The sequence below is a fragment of the Heptranchias perlo genome, chromosome 7 (assembly GCF_035084215.1).
Source record: "Heptranchias perlo isolate sHepPer1 chromosome 7, sHepPer1.hap1, whole genome shotgun sequence".
NCBI classification, from domain to species: Eukaryota; Metazoa; Chordata; class Chondrichthyes; order Hexanchiformes; family Hexanchidae; genus Heptranchias; species Heptranchias perlo.
Window position 1 is genome coordinate 22,346,550 of NC_090331.1, and position 21,852 is coordinate 22,368,401.

The following is a 21,852-nucleotide window of genomic DNA, read 5'->3' on the forward strand; positions in this document are numbered from 1 at the left end:
CTAACAACACTGCAGCCAAAACGTACAAATTTCAAATTAGCACTGATGTAAGATGCTGTTTGATTTTAAATCAAGCTCCTGTAAGGTTGTGAAACTATAAGGCTTCCTGCTCATTCACTGCCCCAAAACTGTACCCTCTGAGATCAGCTCAGAGCAGGACTCAAACTTGTGGCCTTTGTGATCTGCTTGGCTAGTCATGCACACAGTCATCTGACCCACTGAGCCATTGGAGAACTTAGTGTTTTCTTTTTTCTCTCTCAATAAAACCTTCACCTGCTTAGAATGGTGGATGACACAAAAGGGCTTATTGAACAATCCTGCACTTACAAAAGATGAGTCGTGCTAGATGTGAGCACAGATTAGAAAAAAGGGTCATAACATTTTCCAAAACACGCTCCTGTCTGTTAATTGTATCCATGTGATTTATATCAATTAGTGTTAATTGTATTCAGGTGGTGCATATCAATGGGGACCTCTTGTATCCATCATGGGTGTAGTGGTGGTAATGTGGATCTCTGTGAACAAAGGTTTGAAGCAACTGAAGACTAGGCTCCAGTATTCACCACCTGGCTATCCAGTTTATAACAATGTCTATCCACACAGCCTGGATGTGTGGGATCACTGCATTTACCCTAAATTTATTGAAATAGCTATAAAATGGTTTTAGCTGCATTTTAGATGCAATATATAGCCATAGAGTCATAGAAGTTTACAACATGGAAACAGGCCCTTCGGCCCAACATGTCCATGTCGCCCAGTTTATACCACTAAGCTAGTCCCAATTGCCTGCACTTGGCCCATATCCCTCTATACCCATCTTACCCATGTAACTATCCAAATGCGTTTTAAAAGACAAAATTGTACCCGCCTCTACTACTGCCTCTGGGGGCATAAATTTCAAGTGATTGGTAGAAGGATTAGAGCGGAAATTAGGAAAAAACAATTTCACCCAGAGGGCGGTGGGAGTCTGGAACTCACTGCCTGAGAGGGTGGTAGAGGCAGAAACCCTCAACTCATTAAAAAAATACCTGGATGTACACCTGAAGAGCCGTGACCTGCAGGGCTACGGACCAAATGCGGGAAAGTGGGATTAGGCTGGGTGGCTTGTTTCTCAGCCGGCGCGGACACGATGGGCCGAATGGCTTAGCTTCTGTGCCGTAAATTTTCTATGATTTCTATGATCTCCAGCATCAGGGGACTGAGTTATGCATAAGGACTGGAAAAACTTGGGCTTTCAGCCTTGAAATAAGGCAACCAAAAGGGACCCTCAAGAGATGGTTTAGGAAAGTTAAGTAAGAACAGAAAATGCTGGAAGCACTCAGCAGGTCAAGCAGCATCTGTGGAGAGAGAAACAAAGTTAACGTTTTAGGTCAATGACCTTTCATCAGAACTGGGGAGGGTGTCGGAAGAGTTGCGGATGTAAGCTGGAAGAGATGAAGGGCATCGGTTCTGATGAAAGTTCATTGACCTGAAACATTAACTTCGTTTCTCTCTCTCTATAGACGCTGCCTGACCTGCTGAGTGTTTCCAGTTTTTATTTCTGATTTCCAGCATCCACAGTATTTTGCTTTTCTTTTAGGAAGGGTAAATCCTTACTACTTCAAATTAAACTTCAAACGAGCAATACATGGAATGGACATCCAGGTCGGTTGGTGGAGGCAAAAATCTTGGAATAATTTAACAGCTGAATGCTATAATGGGGTACTTTCTGGATGTATACATTAGAATGGGTCAAATGGCCTTCCTTTTCCATACCTATCTTCTGAACAGGTATTTTAACATTTATTCAGCAAACATTGTGTGTTTAAAGGCAGTGGATGAATGGAATATTTACCCCTTTTTGATACTTAATGTCAGCATTGGGCACACACCAAGGTCAGAGAAAACACTGATCAGATGCATAGTAAAGCACTCTTAAACTTTAGAGTGGCAGTACTTCCAGACTCCCTGGGCTGGCCAATTTTTCTGGTCAGCTCACTCAGAACATTTTGTATTTTAACGGCATTATATAAGTGCATTATTGTCACATCACCCAAGTGATCAGGTTAAGCTTGAAATTCTTTGGGCACTACATTGCGTGTTTTGGTCACTTAATAACTTGTTAGTCGCCCAGGAAAGCAAATGTCACTGGAACAAGTTGTCTCTTTAGCAGCATTCTAGGGATGACCTTCTAAACCTCGAGAGCACTACTGTCGTACACATTTGACATTTTCTCCAAACCCTGCTTGCGATCTGAGTGAAATTACCAATTAGTACCACATTTTAAAGGGTTTTGTAGATTCAACCCATCTTAGAACTAAGTCAACAGCTTAAATTTAATTATATATTTGGCAGAGTGAGGAGACTTATCACATGTCCAATTACCCATAAGTATGATTAAAGAAATATATACACTGTGCTATGTGTATATAATCCATTTTCCAAGGGGTTTGAGTAATTTTCAGAGAGGTCTTCTTCAGTCTCATTCTGTCCTACAAAGCCATACATGTTACGAACAGTTTTACTGTATATTTTGAATTGCTTCACAATGGTTTCAGAATCAGAGCAAAGCAAAATGTGCAGTACAACTGTAGATGCAGTAGCATGAGTTCTGGATTTGGCATCAGTTGTAAGACCAATGTGGCCTTACACTGGTTGTAAAACTACAACTGGTGGTCAAAGGAATCTCTCCACAAAATACCAAGCATCATGGCATTTTATATTTTCTTTCTCTACCCTTGAATCAAAATTCTAAAAGGACCGGATTTGCATATTCATTCCTCGTTGTAATGCAATGTTACCAATTATTAAAATTGTTCATTTGATAGTTTGCTTATCTGAGATTGTTGAAGGCATTGAGCTTCACTGACCCCATGTATACCCTTGAAGCAATATTTGGGGAGAAATACTAATAAAGAGTGAAAATATTGGTCCTATGGTCTGTGCTATAATCTGGTTTATGCAAAATATTGGTTAACTACAATTTAAAAGGGAATTTATTTGCTGTTAAAGTTACATTATAAATAAAAACCTTATGCTTACAACATCTTGATCAAAATTACTAAGAACTAAAGATAATTCCATCTTCAAAGTCAATCTTAAAACTTCTAACACGGTTCTTTCATCTTCAAAGAGTTGCCTACAGAAGAAACAGAGCTTGTATAGTGCTATGGTTTGCTTTCAAATAAATCAGCATCCTTTAAAGATCAAACTTCTGGAAAGAGGTTACTTTTAAAACTGCTATTTCTTATGTCTTCAAGCATACCTGGGCTTCCTGGGAACATAGTTGGGTGTCTTCACTGCTAAAATTTGGACTGTACTTAACTTTGTCTAAATAATTCTCCTCAAGTGAAGCATCTGGGATGTTTTCTATGTTACAGTTATATAAATGCAAGCTGTCTTAGGGAGCCACTTAAGTTGCTTACCATATAAACAGTTACAATACAAAACAGCACATTCAAGGAATATTTTATTGAAGGCAACACTACTTTTGTCACTTATTAAAGCAGTCTGTTATTTTTCATTAGTCAACACAGCTTCATGATAACTAATTTGAAGCACGATACTAGATTTATCTTTCACCAACTTGTCTATGTTTAGAATCGTGTTAGGAATGGCAACTCTTAATAAAGCGCAAAGATTTGTGGTTGTGTACAACGCTTAAATTTTGCCATTCTCACAAGTGAGAATGCTCGTCTGCAAACGTACATGCTTCAAATAGTGAAAATGTGTCGAACATCAGACCGTCTGCAAACAATAATTTGTAGAAATCCAGCAAAGTGCAACTCTGGAGCTGATCCTTGAGAATAGAGCTGCTTTTGAAGTTCAAATAATTTCTGATAAGGCATCATTGGGCCCATCAGGATATGTGTGAAAGGTTTAGAAAACAGTGAGTTTGGAGATGTCAGCAAATCTTGACTGGAACTTGCCAATTACTGACTTCGCTCCCTTTGCATAGCTGTTGCATCTTTCAAATCTGACAAACTCTGGAACCTCTTTCAAATAATGAAAATGCACAAACTTTTCCCCATTTGTTCCATTTCAACAGGACTGGCTTTTTCAAGCGGTTGACTTTTTCTATAACTTATGTACTTTTATATTATAAAAATGAAAGCTCAGTGATAAATGAACCATGAGATTTAACAGTTAGCTATACAGTTCAGGAAGGTCCCAGGTTTAATCCGTGATTTATGTGGAGTTACCCAGTCTCAACAAGGTATTAGTGGGATGAAAGATATCACAATGAGATGTTCCTGAGAAGGAGAGAAAAATTGGACAGCGTGTCCCTTCCTGATTGCTGTCAACTGCTCTGTTAAAAGTGTGCATGCGGATGCCAGGTTAAAGTTGGGTTGGGGTTGTCTATAATGATACATGGTCATATAGCCAGTTTAATGTACGGATTCACTTGGAGGGTAGATCCGAGCTGATGTACGGGAAGGCCATTTGTAGGCTGAATATTTCAAAAGAGGGGTAAAAGTAAGTAAACTTCACAGTAGAAAATGTCAGATATTGCTTTTTTTGAATGCTTAGATGTGGCTTAATTCATAACTGATTGTGATGTATGTAATTTCCGAAGATTAGATGAGAGCAGTATCTAAAGACACGTTTATGTCACTCAAGCAGTGACCCATGACTTCCGAGCACTGCTCCCTGTAAACCTGCAGACCCTATTTTAGAGTAAGTTTTAAAGGGAAGGAACCATTTTTTAAAAAAACCTCTGGATATTCCACTGTTTATTGTATGGCTTCGTTTTCCCCATGTCCTTAATTTGACTTTTTTTGTTTTTCATTTACAGTCTTGGTTCAAAAGTTGTAACACATTCAATCATATGAGCTACTGCCTTGTCTTTTCCCTGAGGCTTGAAATTCAGTTTAAGGTGATTTGTCAAAACAACCAGAAAAGTCAAGCTTGCAATAAAGGAAGGATCCACTATTGTATCCCCAGTCTATTCTTTCAGAAATTCGAGGATTTTTGCATACAGTTCAAAATCTCATTTCAGTAATTTACCCTGGCTAAGCCAGTAAACTTCTATGAAGAACTAGATACTATTTTTCCATTTCTTCAAGGAAAATAAGTTAGCAGTGACTTAAGGCTCTTGCACAATTGAAATTAAGATAAGAAAAAAAACAATAGACATCTATGACTAATGCAACATTGAATCTTACATCATGAGGTGTTATGTACACTGTAAATGATTACATTGCTGTTGCCTGCTTCTTCAGAAGCACTGGCATTCTGCTCCTTTTCAGCTCGTGCTTGGTACAACACGTCTGATTATGGCAGCTAGCCTTTTCCAGTCTGGTCTGTTGTTTATTGCTTCGTCTAGTTAATCTGCAATATCAAATCCCCTTGTAATGGAATGTAGAAACTTGATGTTAAGTAGATAGTCAGTGATATTGAGCTGCTTATCAATGCCTTGCGCAAAAATTAGTAGCCTACTGACTTGACTTGATGACCGTTACTTTCATCAACGGCTATGGGGAAAAAGACAGATGTCTGTGTCTTTTGTTTCAGCTGCTCATGGATGGATGTTGCCATGTTTATGAGATTTGAGTGGTATCCTGCTTGTGCTGACAATAACATTTTAAGTATTCGTTGCAGCATAGTGCATTACCGCATCTTACAAACATTCCTCGACAAAAATCCCCATTGCTAAATGATTTGCATTGTTGTGCAATTCGATAAGCAACTTCATGACTTGGTTTTGATGATCCATTTGAGGCTGGTGGAGCAGTAAACATTGGTTCCTACGTGTGCACATTTCTCTTCCAACTCTTTCAGCCTGTCTTCTTTTTGAAATGGTCATAGTCGTTCTTATAAAGCATTTCATAGTGTCATGCAACATTTGTCTTCATCACTTCAGCAGTAGCTTTACAAATTACACACAATGGAAAGCTACCATGATCCACAAAGAAATATTCCGGAGACGAAGTCCAATTAAAAATGTAACATTCGTTTTCATTTTTGCTGTGTTTTGGCTGTTGCAAAACCAATATTACCAACTAACTACCAGTCATATTTCACTGACGCTGCCACATCTTCTTTTAATTGTATATGGACTCTGGCTAATGCAAGAAACCAGGAACAAAATAAAACACGACAGGAAATAACTTGGGTTGGGGTTTGATACCTTTTCCAAGAGAAACTGATTACTTTATGCAGCAGGTGATCAAGAAGGCCAACGGAATGTTGGCTTTTATTGCTAAGGGGATAGAATATAAAAACAGGGAGGTATTGCTGCAGTTATATAAGGTATTGGTGAGACCGCACCTGGAATACTGCATACAGTTTTGGTCTCCATACTTAAGAAAAGACATACTTGCTCTCGAGGCAGTACAAAGAAGGTTCACTCGGTTAATCCCGGGGATGAGGGGGCGGACATATGAGGAGAGGTTGAGTAGATTGGGACTCTACTCATTGGAGTTCAGAAGAATGAGAGGCGATCTTATTGAAACATATAAGATTGTGAAGGGGCTTGATCGGGTGGATGCGGTAAGGATGTTCCCAAGGATGGGTGAAACTAGAACGAGGGGGCATAATCTTAGAATAAGGGGCTGCTCTTTCAAAACTGAGATGAGGAGAAACTTCTTCACTCAGAGGGTAGTAGGTCTGTGGAATTTGCTGCCCCAGGAAGCGACATCATTAAATAAATTTAAAACAGAAATAGACAGTTTCCTAGAAGTAAAGGGAATTAGGGGTTACGGGGAGCGGGCAGGAAATTGGACATGAATTTAGATTTGAGGTTAGGATCAGATCAGCCATGATATTATTGAATGGCGGAGCAGGCTCGAGGGGCCGATTGGCCTACTCCTGCTCCTATTTCTTATGTTCTTATAAGATGTATAAGAGAGAGAGAGAAAGAAAGATCAAATTCCAGATGTGACTGGAACATGTGAATATTCTTTATTCAGACACTTTGTGATTGTGGATGTGGGATGTTGCAAATGAAGGATAAATATGGCAGGCCTGTAGAGGGAGTGCTATTAAAAGGACACAAGAGCAGCAATTCCTGGGATGCATGACACAGCACATTTATAAAGGGGCAGATGCCAAAAGTAATGGTTCTTTAGAGAGATTTGTTCACTTATGGTATGTGAAAGAGAACAAATGGTAATATATTCATATTACAGTACCTGCCTTACAGAGCTTAATATGATGCAGAGCAATAAGGGGAAATGTTTTTCTGCAACACTATTCATTTTATAAGTATATCAAAATAAACAGCACGTGTCCTTACTGCCAGTTCGTCTTCCCAATTCTGCGGTGGCCCTGGAGACTTTCCGACTTCTTAGGCTCCACCTGGGTGAAGGCATGATTACCAAAACCAAACATTACCCAAATCACATAGCATGCAATGTTTAAAACTGCTTTATTCTACTGCTTGACTTCTACAGCTCTTTCTCATAGAACCTTTGCTGCTGTACTTGTAGAAAGAGTGAACCATGTTCATTGCTATATGCCAGCTGATTCATCTTCCCAGATGCTGTGCAACTACTTTACTTACTGTAGTATCAACATGTGTATCAATGGTGCTTTTCAGAATTTAACAGCTACAAAGAATTATGATTTACTTTAAGGCGGCAATCCTATGGGAAACATCGATCACAGATTGGCACCTACCCCACAGTGCTCCCTCAGTTCAGTAAAAACATTTTTAAAAAAGTTAGTTTTAGAGACATCTTCAATAATAGGATTCCTCATTGCCTGCATGGAGAGGATATACTTGGTGATGTCAGAAGGGGTAACTCGGTGAACTCCATAGAAATGGGATTTCCTTTTCCTGTGTGTGTTTTTAAAACAGTGAATATTCAACAAGGACTTGGGAGAGAAAACCTCTGCTACGGCTCATCTATTTGAAACTACTAAGACAAGAGCCCTGATCTGTGGAGCAGGTGTGCTGAAGTGCATCCCTTCACCGGTCATCTTTTATTCATAATTATGGGAAATTTCTGTAAGTTAAAATTGCTTCAAAACTAAAACTTGTTTTAAAAACTGATGGGAAAGTTCCTACCTGTGTTTATATTTTTTCCAAATATTCTCAATTTTTTGCCATTCTGTTAATTTTTAATACATCAAACTGATTTTTAAGCAGTTCATATTGACTACAGTAGGGCATCTGGTAGGGAAAAGCTACAGAGCTTGACAGTGAGATCAGGCTGAATTACAACATAAAAAAGACCATTTGGCACATCCAATCTGCGCCAATGTTTTTTTCCATGTGAACTACCTAGTCTAATCCCACTCGCCTGTGTGTTCTCCATACCTTTGAATGTTATCTCTTTTTCAAGTATCTACAGTCTAAGAATAATTCAGAATTCTTTTATAAGCTTAAAAAAATGTGAATTACCCAGTAATCTGAATTAAGTAATGTAAATAACACAAAGTGGGAATGCAGTGCTAAACAAATTGAATTGTAAGATCACTTGAAGTAAGCACCTTTCTATAAAGAGGAGTAAACTGTATCTAATTCCCTTCCAAAAGAACTTATTGACTCTGCTTCAACAGTCACAGAATGTCATTGGTGACATTTGGCCAGTGCAACGGACAGATTGGAAATCATATTGGAGGATTTCAAACAAGAAGTGATGGGAGAGGTGAATGTATAGTTGGGTTGTAAAAATGCATTCAAATACTTGGAATAAAATATAAGGTGGTAGTTGGCAAGAATGGAGGGATTGAGGTTTTTTTTGACAAGGGAGTGATGACAGTGCTTTTGAAGGAGGCCAAAGGTTAAGAATAGGTTGATGTCAAAAAGCACGGCGCTGAGGAGGGGAACTTGGGTAATCTGGAACTAGGACAGAAGTGATCAAGGAGGAAGGGGCTGGTTTTATGGAGATGAGTGTGTGGAAAATTGGGAAGAAACTGTAGAGGATGGGAGGGCGTAGGCTGGTTTGGGGGAGGAAACTGAAGTAGCCACATTAATGGCCTCAATTTTGGAATTAAGAAATCCAAAAGCTTCTTGCATTTAGTATCTGGAGCGAGGATGGATTGTGCAGTGGAGGGAAGTCAGTAGACGTGGTTAGTAGAGAAGAGGAGATTCAATACTAGCTTAGTTTTATGATTAAATAACCCTTATGCAAATGCTGCAAACAGATCTGAACACAGGAAACATAGGAACAGGAGCAGGCCATTTCAGCTCCTCGAGCCTGTTCCGCCATTCAATTAGATCATGGCTGATCTGTATCTTAACTCCATCGACTCGCCTTAGTTCCGTTACCCTTAATACCCTCGCCTAACAAAAATCTATCAATCTCAGTTTTGAAATTTTCAATTGACCCAGCATCCACAGCCTTTTGGGAGAACAGAGTTCCACATTTCCACTGCACTTTGTGTGAAGAAGTGCTTTCTGACATCACTCCTGAACGACCTAGCTCTAATTTTAAGGTTATGCCCCCTTGTTCTGGACTCTCCGAACAGAGGAAATAGTTTCTCTCTATCTACCCAATCAAATCCTTTAATCATCTTAAACACTTCAATTAGATCACCCCTTAATCTTCTATATTCAAGGGAATGTAAGCCTAGTCCATGCAACCTGTTCTCATAATTCAATCCTTTCAGCCCCAGTGTCATTCTGGTGAATCTGCACTGTACCTCCCTCCAAGACCAATATATCCTTCCTAAGATGTGGTGCCCAGAATTGAATGCAGTACTCCAGATGGGGTCTCACCAGAGCTCTGTACTGCTGTAATATAACTTCCACCCCTTTGTATTCCAGCCCTCTTAAGATAAAGGCCAACTTCCCATTAGCCTTTTTAATTATTTTTTGTACCTGTCCACTAGCTTTTAGTGATTTATGTACTTAGACCCCTAAATCTCTCTGCTCATCCACAGTTCCTAGCTTCTTGCCATTTAGAAAATAACACAGAATGTACTAATGGAAAAGTTTATTTAAAGCGTATTCAAACTTGGGTTAGGCATAGATTAACTTCTTGTACATTTTAACGGAGAACTGCGCGATTGTAAAAACTGTTTAGACTGAGGCGGACTACTTTATTGTCTGGTGCAACATGTCCATTGGTAGAAATGAACAAAAGTAAAAGTCAGTGCTCGATTCGTATAGAAATAATCAAGTACAATACACCGAATCTTCATGATAGCAATTACATGTTATAATGAGAGAGATATTGGATCTTGAGTCCAAGTTTTCATGCAATTATTAAGCATGCATTTTTGTCATAACATTCAAAATGGGTGGCTTCCAAGGACCCAAATCGCACTGAAATGAAGGTGGAGAATGAAGTAGTAACTTCTGTGGCGAGCGCTGACTATTTTTTAAGCAGATGGATTGCATGGTCGATAACATCTTGTTGCCTTTCGATCCACCTAGCCTTTGAGGGCTCAATGAGGCAGTTCTGCATTTTGACCATCTAAATCACTGGATCTAGCATCTGGATTAGTGGTAGCACACCCACGTGTAAGTCAGAAGGTGCATGGATCGAATCCCGCTCCAAATAGTCCCGATGAGCGGAGATCAGAGCTCCGGATCTGAAGTCTGGGTTGACATCCAGCAGGATACTTGTGTCCGATGGGTGTGGGTAGCCCCCAACCCCCCCCTATCATATGGGTTGTGAGAGTCCATAAAACCCTCTGGCTGTATAGGACTAACCACCCTATCGGTTAGTATAAAGATGGTAATGGCCATGGAAGGAACGTTCATGTCGCGGTCTGTCAGACTGCTAATCAGCCTGTGAATCCTTCTAATGCTTCACACTATTCTCCAAGGTAAGGGTGTGAAGATACGAGACAACTATCTAAATCAAACCTGCTATTGGGAAGGGTTAGGGGATCAGAAGAGTGTAATGACTTTAATCCTTTGGCAGCAATATGCTTTGTGAGTGTAATTAGTATATGTCCGTTTAACTGTTCTCTTAACAAAGATGACTTAATAAAGGAAATGCCATGCTCACCACTTGGGTTTTCTTGTTGAAGGGCACACAACCATACTGTTTATATTAATTTTGGAAAAAGCAGGTTAATCTGCCTGAACGATTTCATCTCACTTGCCAACAATCAACATTTAATTGTTGCTATCAATTGAGTAAACAGGTTATGTGGAACCAAATAGGAAGACCAATATAGCTGAATCCTGATAATTGCATAAACCAGTTTGCCTAGAAGTTCTACGCTTGGATCAAGACCTTTCAAAAACTGAAAGCACCATTTTGGAACACTCTGCTGGATCAGGTAAAATGCATTATCAAGACAAGTAGATTCTTTTTTGCTTAGAAATTGTCAGCACACTATTAGTAAGTCAGTCATGAATAAATCTAAAGGACTATTCCAACATTAACCTGCTAGGTTATTTGCCATTCACAAAATTTCCAAATCTAAGATACCTTGCTACTTTTCTTTAAAGAGCCACAATTTTAACTCTTAGAAAGTTCTCAACTAAAAAATAATTTTTAAGTTTGAACAAATCAAATTCAAGCATAATGCACTGCTGTTTGAAAAAAATAAACCAAGAGGCTCTTCTATGAGGAGAAGACAGGTTAACTTTTCGGATGTGGAACCCTTCAACAGAAATATTAACTTGTCTTTTCTCTTTGCAGTCGCTGGCTAACCGGCTGTGTATTTCTGGCATTTTCTGTTTTTATTTCACATTTCCAGCATTTGCAGTTTTTCTTTTTACAGTAAGATCTTCACTTGTTCCAGATTCTACACACTGTTTTTCAATTAAGTCTAACAAAACGAATACCTGTGCTGTTCAACTAACAGTTCAATTATAATCCATGAAATATCTGTAGACAAAAAGCAAATGCAGTATTTACATTACTGTCAATGATCAATATTGGAAATCCCTACTTTGACACTTGCACTGTAGATACTTTTGCCATAGCTCTGTAAAGTCAAATAAGTTTATGTGTAATGCACAATTTTAACAAAGTGTGCAAGTTGAAATAAATCAAATTTCAATTGTGTAGGTTTAAACATAACATGAAAGCAATACATTATATACAATTTCAACACATATCACATTTTTGCAATGTAGTGCATATTATATTAAAAACCTAAGTTAATAAAAATAATCAAAATTATTTAAAGTTACATGATACACACCAGATCTTGTGATCTGTTTAAAAAAAAGTTCACAAAAAAGCGACTGTATATTTTTCCTTGGCCTAACAAAATTAATATAAAGATGTTATTCTTCCACTCAAAAACTCCCTCTATTTGAAATATATCGGAGAATGAAAGCAATAATACAGGAAAGAGATGGTAATTTATAACTACAGTAAGGTTTTTATGTTTTAAGATACACTGAATAGTTCTTTACTGATAATTATTTGCTTCCCTACCCACAAGAAAACCCTAATACTCTCAACTAATATTATACCATAAGCTTCCAGGTTAAATAGCACTAAAAACAGCACTTTTCCAAGCTCTAGTCCTCCTACCATCACCCTGCATATTGATTCCCCCGCTCACAACCAGCCCATTCTCCAGCTTCCTCATCAACATTCTCCAATTTTCTCTCCTCTGGCCTTCCACCTGCCACCTTTATCAACTTACTCAATGACTCCCTTGGCCTTTGATGCTTTCAACCCCACTAATTTATTCACGGTCTGTCACCCCTGCCATTCCCCTGGTATAATTCCCACCACTGCACCCTCAAGTGTGGAGGCTTCAGACTTGAGCACACCTGGTGCCCGACATGCCTGGTCAACCATCTGTCAGATCTGATTGGATCACCTTATCCAATAATGCGTTTCCCTCTTATTACTCCAGAGCATTTGATGAGTAAAGACAATCCCATGCTCTTCTCAACAACTCACTTCCCCTGCCCGCTTCATCCTCACCTCCAATGCAAGTGCCAGGAGCTTATAGAATTTTTTTGTCTTTTCTGCTTATCATTTTCTGCTCATCATTTTCTGCTCCAGTGGAAATAGTGGTATTTTGTCTCACCTCATAACAATAGTTTCCATCTCTGGCATCATCCTGGTGAATCCACACTGTATACTCTCTATGCCTTTAATGTTGTTTCTATAACGAGGCACCCAAAACTGCACACAGTACTCCAACTGTGGTCTAACCAATGTCTTGCATAAATGTATTCATTCTTTGCTCTTGTACTCTTATGTTCCTATTTATAAAACCCAAAACTGTATTGGCTTTATCTGCCTGCACTCACATTTTCAGAGAATTATATATTTAAATCCCTGCTCTCTGTTTATCCATTCTTCACTATCTTTCCATTAAATATATATTCTCATTCCTTGTTTTTCTCCCAATATTTATGACATTTCACCTATATTGACATTAAATTGCATCTGCCACCTTTTTGCCCATTCTGCTAACCTATCTATATGTTACTGAAACCGTTCACAGTTCTACTCACTGCTTATCAAACCTCTTACTTTGTGTCATCAACAAATTTTGAGTTTGTGCTCCCTTTCCATAGAACGTACAGCACAGAAACAGGCTATTCAGCCCAACAGGTCCATGCCATGGTTTATGCTTCACATGAGCCTCCTCCCACTCTTCTTTATCTAACCCCATCAATATATCCTACTACTCCTTTCTCCCTCATGTGTTTATCTAGCTTCCCCTTAAATGCATATGTGCTAGTCACCTCAACTACTCCTTGTATTAGAAAGTTCCACATTCTTACCACTCTCTGGGTAAAGAAGTTTCTCCTGAATTCCCTATTGGATTTCTTAGTGACCATATTATATTGATGGCCCCTAGTTCTGATCTTCCCTGCAAGTGGAAACATTTTCTCCACATCTACCCCATTAAACCCTTTCATAATCTATCAGGTCATCCCTCAGCCTTCTCTTTTCTAGAGAAAACAGCCCCAGCCTGCTCAATCTTTCCTGCTAAGTATAATCTCTCAGTTCTGGCATCATCCTAGTAAATTTCTTTTGCACCTTCTCCAGTGACTCTATATCTTTTTTATAATATGGAGACCAGGACTGTTCAGAGTACTCCAAGTGTGATCTAACCAAGGTTCTATACAAGTTTAACATAACTTCCCTGCTTTTCAATTCTATCCCTCTAGAAATGAACCCCAGTGCTTTGTTTTCTCTTTTTAAATGGCCTTGTATCACTTTGCGTCACTAATTTTAATGATTTGTGTATCTGTACCCCCAGATCCGTGCTCCACTACCCCATTTAGACTCTTATTTTTCCAAGGAGTATGTGGCCTCTTCCTACCAAAATTTACCACCTCACACTTATCTACATTGAAATTCATTTGCCAATTACACGCCCATTCTGCAAGTTTACTAATATCTTCCTGTATTTTGTCGCAGTCCTCCTCAGTATTAACTATAACCTCCCAATTTGGTGTTGTCTGCAAAGTGTAAAATTGTAGTTCCGATTCCAGAGTCCAAATTGTTTTTTAAATGGCGAACAATAGTGGTCCCAACACCAATCCTTCAGGAACACCACTTCTCACCTTTTGCCAGTCTGAGTAAATACCATTAACCGCCTACTCTCTGTTTTCTGTTTTGTAGCCAGATTGTTATCCATTCTGCTACTTGTCCCTTGATTCCACATGCTCTGACCTTAGTCATGAGTCTACTCATGATTATGTGGTATCTTATCGAAGGCCTTTTGAAAATCCAAATATATTATATCTACTACATTACCCTTGTCTACTCTGTTACTTCTTCAAAGAATTTAATAAGGTTGGTCAAGCATGACCTTCTCTTTTGAAATCCATGCTATTATTTATTATATTTTCAGTTTCTAGATGTTTTTCTATTTCATCTTTGAGTAAGGATTCTATTATCTTTCTTACCACTGGCGTTAACTATAGACCAATTAGCTTACGTCCAAATCATCCGTATATACTGAGAAGAAAAGTGGAGGCAGCACTGACCCCTCGGATGCACCACTTTCAACTCTCCCTCAGTCTGAACAACAGTTATTTAGCCTAACTCTTTCGTTTCCCGTCAGTCAACCAACTTTCTATCCATGCTGCTACATTTCCTTATACTATTGAGCTGAATTTTTCCAACAAGCTTCTTATAAGACACCTTATCGAATACCTTCTGAGAATGCATATACAGTACATTTATTGCATTCCCATTATAAGAACATAACAATATAAGAAATAGGAGGAGTAGGCCATACAGCCCCTCAAGCCTGCTCCACCATTCAATAACATCATGGCTGATCTTTGACCTCAACTCCATTTTCCCGCCCAATCCCCATATCCCTTGATTCCCTTTGAGACCAAAAATCTATTGATCTAGGTCTTGAATATACTCAATGACTGAACATCCACAGCCCTCATGGGTAGAACATTCCAAATATTCACAACCCTGAGTGAAGAAATTCCTCCTCATCTCAGTCCTAAATGTCCAACCTCTTATCCTGAGACTATGTCCCCTAGTTCTAGACTCTCTAGCCGGGGGAAACATCCTCTCAGCATCTACCCTGTCAAGCCCTCTTAGAATCTTATATGTTTCAATTAGGTCACCTCTCATTCTTCTAAACTCCAGAGAGTATAGGCTCATTCTACTCGTTCTTTCCCCATGGGACAACCCTCTCATCCCAGGAATCAATCTAGTGAACCTTCGTTGTACTGCCTCCAAGGCAAGTATATCCTTTCTTAGGTAAGGATATACTTATATTCAGGGTGTGGTCTCACCAAAGCCCTGTACAATTGCGGCAACACTTCCTTACTCTTGTACTCCAACTCCCTTGCAATAAAGGCCAACATACCATTTGCCTTCCTAATTGCTTGCTGTACCTGCATGTTAACTTTGTGTTTTGTGTACAAGGATACCCAAATTCCTCTGAACACCAACACTGAATAGTTTCTCACCATTTGAAAAAATTCAATTTTTCTACTTTTCCTACCAAAGTGAATAACCTCGCATTTCCCCACATTATACTCCATCTGCACCTTCTTGCCCACTCACTTAACCTGTCTATATCCCTTTGCAGACTCTTTGCGTCCTCCTCACAGCCTACTTTCCCACCTAGCTTTGTATCGTCGGCAAACTTGGATACATTATACTCGGTCCCTTCATCTAAGTCATTAATACAGATTGTAAATAGCTGAAGGCCAAGCACCGATCCCTGTGGCAACCCACTAGTTACAACCTCCCAACCCTGTTTATTCCAACTCTCTGTTTTCTGTCCGTTAACCAACCCTCAATCCATGCTAATATATTACCCCCAATCCCATGAGCCCCAATCTTGTGTAACAACCTCTTGTGTGGCACCTTATCCAATGCCTTTTGAAAATCCACTGGTTTCCCCTTATCTACCCTGCTACCTTCCCTCAAAAAACTCAGATTTGTCAAACAGATTTCCCTTTCATAAAACCGTGTTGACTCTGCCTAATTATATTATGATTTTCTAAGTGCCCTGTTACTACGTTCTTAATAATAGATTCTAACATTTTTCCTACTACTGATGTCAGGCTAACTAACCTATAGTTCCCTGTTTTCTCTCTCCCTCCTTTCTTGAATAGCAGGGTTACGTTTGCTAACCACTGGGACCGTTCTAGAATCTAGGGAATTCTGGAAGATCAAAACCAATACATACACTACCTCTGCAGCCACTTCTTTTAAAACCTTAGGATATAGGCCATCAGGTCCCGGGGATTTGTCGGCTTTTGGTCCCATTAATTTTTCTAATACTTTTTCTTTACTAATCTTAATTACTTTTAAGTTCCTCCCTCTCATTAGTCCCTCTTGGTTCCCCACTATTTCTGGTATGTTTTTTGTGTCTTCTACTGTGAATATAGATACAAAATATTTGTTTAATGTCTCTGTCATTTCCTTATTCCCCATTCCTCATTATAATTTCTCCTGTCTCTGCCTCTAAGAAACCCAAGTTTACTTTCGCTAATCTCTTCCTTTTTATTTACTTGTAGAAGCTCTTAAAATCTGTTTTTATATTTCTTGTTAGCTTACTCTCATTCAATTTTCTCCATCATTTGCTTGGTTATCCTTTGCTGATTTCTAAAATCCTCCCGATACTCAGGATTACTACTCTTTTAATTTAATACTATCCATAACTTCTCTAGTTGGCCACGGTTGGAGCACCTTTCCCATGGAGTTTATTTTCCTCAAGGGTATGTATATTCGTTTGGAATTATGAATTATTTCTTTAAATGTTCGCCATTGCTTATCTCCCGTCATTACTTTTAATCTAATTTCCCAATCTATCCACTTCTTCAAAAACTCTAAAGATGCACATCCTACTCCCTCAATCCCCTCTATCCAGCTACTGACCACCGTACATCAATGCTTGCTGAAATTGTTTAAGGTTCGCTTTGTACAGACACCATTCTCCCCCCTTCAAAACTGCCATGATTAATCACACTTCAAAAAGCTAAAGTTTGATCGCTCTGTCTTTTCTAACTACTGGCCCATATCTATTCTTCCTTTCCTTTTGCAGCTCCTTGAACAAATATGGTCATAACCCAGCTCCATGCTCACTTCTCACACAATTTCTTGTTTGAATTCTTTCAGTCAGGCTCTGCCCTGCTTACAGCACTCAGACTGCCCTGGTCAAAGTCACCAACATCCTCTGTAACTGTGACCATGGTGCATTATCCCTCTTTGTGCTTTCTGTGGCATTCGATATGGTTGACCATCCCATCCTCCTCCACAGCCTTTCCTTCTTGGTCCACTTCTGCAGAACTTGGTTCCACTCCTACCTAACCTAACGTAGCTAGCACATCAACAGCAATGGCTTCTCCACCCAGCCCTGTATGGTCACCTCAGGTGTACTGCAAGCTTTCATCCTTGGTCCCCTTCTTTTTCTCATTACATGTTGCTTCTCAGCAACATTATCCATATATATGCTTCTATATGTAAGCTGGAGGCACTCAGCTATACCTCTCGACTATCAGCTTCGACGCCACCTTCACCTCAGTTATCAGATTGTCTGACATCAAGCTGTGGATCAGCCAGAACTTTCTCCAAGTGAATATTGGGAAGACCACAGCCATCCAGTTGAGCTCTGTCCAAAACCTCCACACTCTTACCCAAACTCCATCCCCTTCCTTGCTCAGATCCAACCAGAAGCGCATAACTGCATATCATTACAAAGACGATTTACTTCCACCTCTGCAATATCACCCAACTCCACCGTTACCACTACCGAAGCTCTTATTCATGCTTTTGTTACCTCCAGACTCAGCTGCTCAAATGCACTCCTTTCTAGCTCTACTAAAACTTCACTGTCCATGCCCTGTCCTGCATTAATTTTTGTTCCCTTATCACCCTTGTCCTCGCCAACCTACCCATACCCATGCAGTGAATTCAAAATCCTGGTTTACAAATCCCTTCACCACCCTACCCCTGCAACCTTTCCAGCTCTTTATTCCAGCCTGTGACCTTTGGTCATCCGTCTCTTGCTCCCTGTACATCCCTCCACTACCATTGTTTCTGGCAGAGCCTTCAGCAGTTTTGGTCCTATTCTTCAGAATTCCTTTCATAAAACCCTCCACCTTGCTAATGCTCTTCCCTCTTCAAAAGATATTTTTTTCAACTAGCTTTCAATCATTCTTCTAATTGTTACTGTTTGGTGACTGTTTCTCTTCTGTGAAGTGCTGTGGGACCTTTACTACATTAAAGGTTCTTGTACAATTGCAAGTTATCAGCTTTATTATTATTTCACCTTTGGCATTTTGGCACTGCCACATAAAAAGAAAAACGGAAAATAAAATAACTACATTTAAAAATTGTATTTGATATATGTTGAAGAACAAATTGCTGACATTGAATTTAGCAACAGCTAAATTGAAATGGGGGAAGAGGTGGTGTCTGATGACATTTATAAACCAAGTGATCAGTTTAGGGCATTAAAAACCCCATAGCTGAATTACAGCTATTTATTATTCTCTATATAAAAAAATTCAGCAGCAGAAACATCAATAAGCCCCTCGATTTTACATCAACTACAGTCGGTATTTTTATTACAACTTGAAGTTAATTGGTTTGTATAGACCATTTAAGATTATATAAAACAAAACAAGAAAATAAATAGGGTGCTGCAGATTACCTCATTCTCAATCATATACCACAATGAAAATTGATATATACAAAAACTGATGCTTACTGTATTATTTACCTTCCCCTCTTCGGAGTTTTGCTGACAAGAATTGTGTACTTCATCTTCCCTCACCAATTTTCCAGGCCATGAAGGAAATCCTTTTATTTGACCCCAGACCAAGTCACCAACATTAAACGTCCTTGGTCTATAGTGTATTAATTCGTTAGATGGAGAATCTGGAATCCTCAAATCATCATCACTGCTGATGCTTTTAGTGTCTGAAGGACTTGGTGCACATCCATTAATGTGTTCTGAATTATAATCTCCATTGTACTGAATATAGTCATGTGCCAAAGAACCTGGCATTCCCTCCAAACTAGCCGAGGAGCTTGGAGATTGCTCCTCTATGGCAAGCTCCTGTTTGGGGGCTGTTAGCAACTCACCAAAGTTCCTGTTCTGTTGGGACCGGTTTCCATTAATGTGTGTACATCTTTCCACGGAGTTCTCTAGTCTTTCTTTAATGCTATCAATGTGTCTTTTTTGACTATTAAACCTAAAGCTGTCCTCAAGAAATCTTTTGTCCAACTGACAGTTTTTCTGTTGTAATACTGCATCAGTCTGCTCTCCATAAAAAGGTATCCTTTCCGCAGAAGGACTGTGGTTTACCTGGCCAGAGTATTCTAGAAACTTCTCGCATTTCCACATTGTTGCATCACCAACTGGAAGTTGCTCAGTTTCCCATTGTTTTTTAGGAGTGTTGCGACCTGGTGATTTGAAGTACTCAAATCCTTCCCCCTCAGGAGTGATTTTTGCTTGTTCGGAATTTTTCCTCAACCTCACTCCTCTGGCATGCCTATTTGCCAGGATGTTTTGACTGTTGTTCTGGCTGTCAATCTCCATGCTGGAAAGTCTTTTCCCATGAATCACTGCATTGACTGCATTGGAAAGATTCACAGGATTTGCAATGGAGGCAGTAAAGGCACTCATGGCACTCAGGGCTGGGATTGGGCTCATTTGTGAAGTACTACTCATCGCTGTAGTGATCACAACCTGCATTCCTTTGCTTGCAGCATCCACCACAGCTTTGTATATAGCATCAACGGAAGGGTCGTGGGGACCCACAGTGGGGATCTCTTCTCTGCCTTGCTGACCTTGAGCCTGTTCTATTCGATGTTGGTCACCAGATAGATTATGGAAAGTGGGAAGGGCAGTGTTGGAGCCCTCAGAGAGTGATACTGTCCCTGGATGGGAATTTACTGGTGCATTTGAAAGTGAGACATCTTGAGCCGTGCTCACCTGGAGGAAGAGATTGTAATACATTCTGAATCAATTGCAGCATTATGTTTTTCTCTTCTGTAATTTGTCAGTGCATGCATTAAGTATACCTACTGTTAAATTGCACTAAACTATCTAAAACTAAAATTTAAACAGAAGTATTTACAGCTTTTAAGTTAAAACAACATAAAAAAATTGAACAGTCACTCTTTGTATATTTGGACTGACTTCCTTGTAACTATAGCAGTTTTTCACAATGGCTTCCTGTTACTCCATTGGTCTGGGAAATTAATAAAGTCTGCAGGTTTACTTTCGCCTGTTTTTCACCAGAGAGATGTCAATTCAACTTGCTACTCCATTACAGAATTAAAACACATCTTCATTAGTACATTGGCCAATTTGCCACTTGAAATTGCCTGAATTCCTCCCCATCCCCTCACCGATGAAAATATTGATAATCCTTACTTCGGGTTTAGGTTTTCTTTGTAAACATCATTATCATGGTTTGAACATTCAGCTTTGGCAATTCACACATTGTAAAATGTAAGAGTTTTCTACACATTTATTACAATTATAGTTTCTAAGGATTTTATTATATATTTAATGTGTGGGTAACCTTTATGACATTGCTTGGCTAGTATGAGGCTCTGAATCATTGGTACTATTTCATACACAGTTGAGGCACGGAGTTCTTTTGTGAAAATAAAACAACGATTCTACAAAGTACTTAACAAAGTACTCAAAACATCAAATTAATAGTTTAAACAGTCCTATTACGAAGAAATCCAAGTTTTTTTTTCCTTCTTCTGTTTCCAGTCTTTCTCCTCATTTTGACCTAAGACAATTGCTCACCTTGATATCCCATCACAGATTCAAAAAACATCCTCACCAGTACTTTGGTGAATTAGCATTTGAAATGTCCTGAAGAACTGTTTATTTTTTCTTTCACCAATTGTCTCCTTATTGGGGTTCAGTACAACACATACCAGTAGCTTGGTTGAGTGAGCCTTGATAGCAAGTGCCAACAGGCTATCCAACATCATAGCCAAGCCTGATGTTTTCTTCACAATACTTCTAACATGGATCTCCAGATAGTCACTGGGAGCTTGAACCCTGGCTGATTTTGCCTCTCTAACAAAGGGGTGCTGAGGCCAGTTCCACCATTCCCAATGATGCCCCAACTGGCATCAGCTAACTCAGCACAAGCCGATGACAGAACCGAGGAATTTTCTGGTCCATATAACTCAGCTACCCATGGGATAAATTTGTTCAGCCACTGGGGGGAGTCAAGAAGAGACTTCAATTTATTGATCATAACATTGAGTCTAAAACTGAAAATCTGTAACTTTAAAAACAATTTTTCTTAAAAGTTCAGAAACAACTAAAGCAGAAACAACAATTTTTGTGTCAGATCTGTGCTGTGAACTCATGACTACTGAAGCTAGGATTGAAAACCAGACTCTTTAGACTGTTAATAGTTATCCCAGTGAGATAAACAGATTCCCATTACTTTGGGATGCTTTTGAACCCAGTTCCCAGAGGTGAAAGGGACATTTTCAGACACTGAGCATAAAGCTCCCCTATGTGTTCATGTGTTAAATCTTCCATACCTCCACTGTAAACAATGATAACACT

General features: G+C 39.3%; 1 protein-coding gene across 11 annotated transcripts in view; it reads right to left on the bottom strand.

The window, feature by feature from the left end:
* The window catches only part of mbd6 (methyl-CpG binding domain protein 6), a 195,997-nt gene that overhangs the window by 7,332 nt on the left and 166,813 nt on the right, over positions 1 to 21,852 (bottom strand). For 8 of the 11 annotated variants that reach the window (XR_010963387.1, XR_010963386.1, XR_010963388.1 and 5 more), the window contains one exon: positions 19,021 to 20,238. Coding sequence is in view for 5 of the 11 variants with exons in the window: in XM_067987181.1 (XP_067843282.1) it covers positions 19,021 to 20,238 (1,218 nt within the window). In the remaining 6 variants the exon portion in view is untranslated. Of the gene's footprint in view, positions 1 to 19,008; positions 20,239 to 21,852 lie in introns of all 11 variants that reach the window. The other 3 variants (XR_010963390.1, XR_010963389.1, XM_067987183.1) reach the window with 1 other exon arrangement.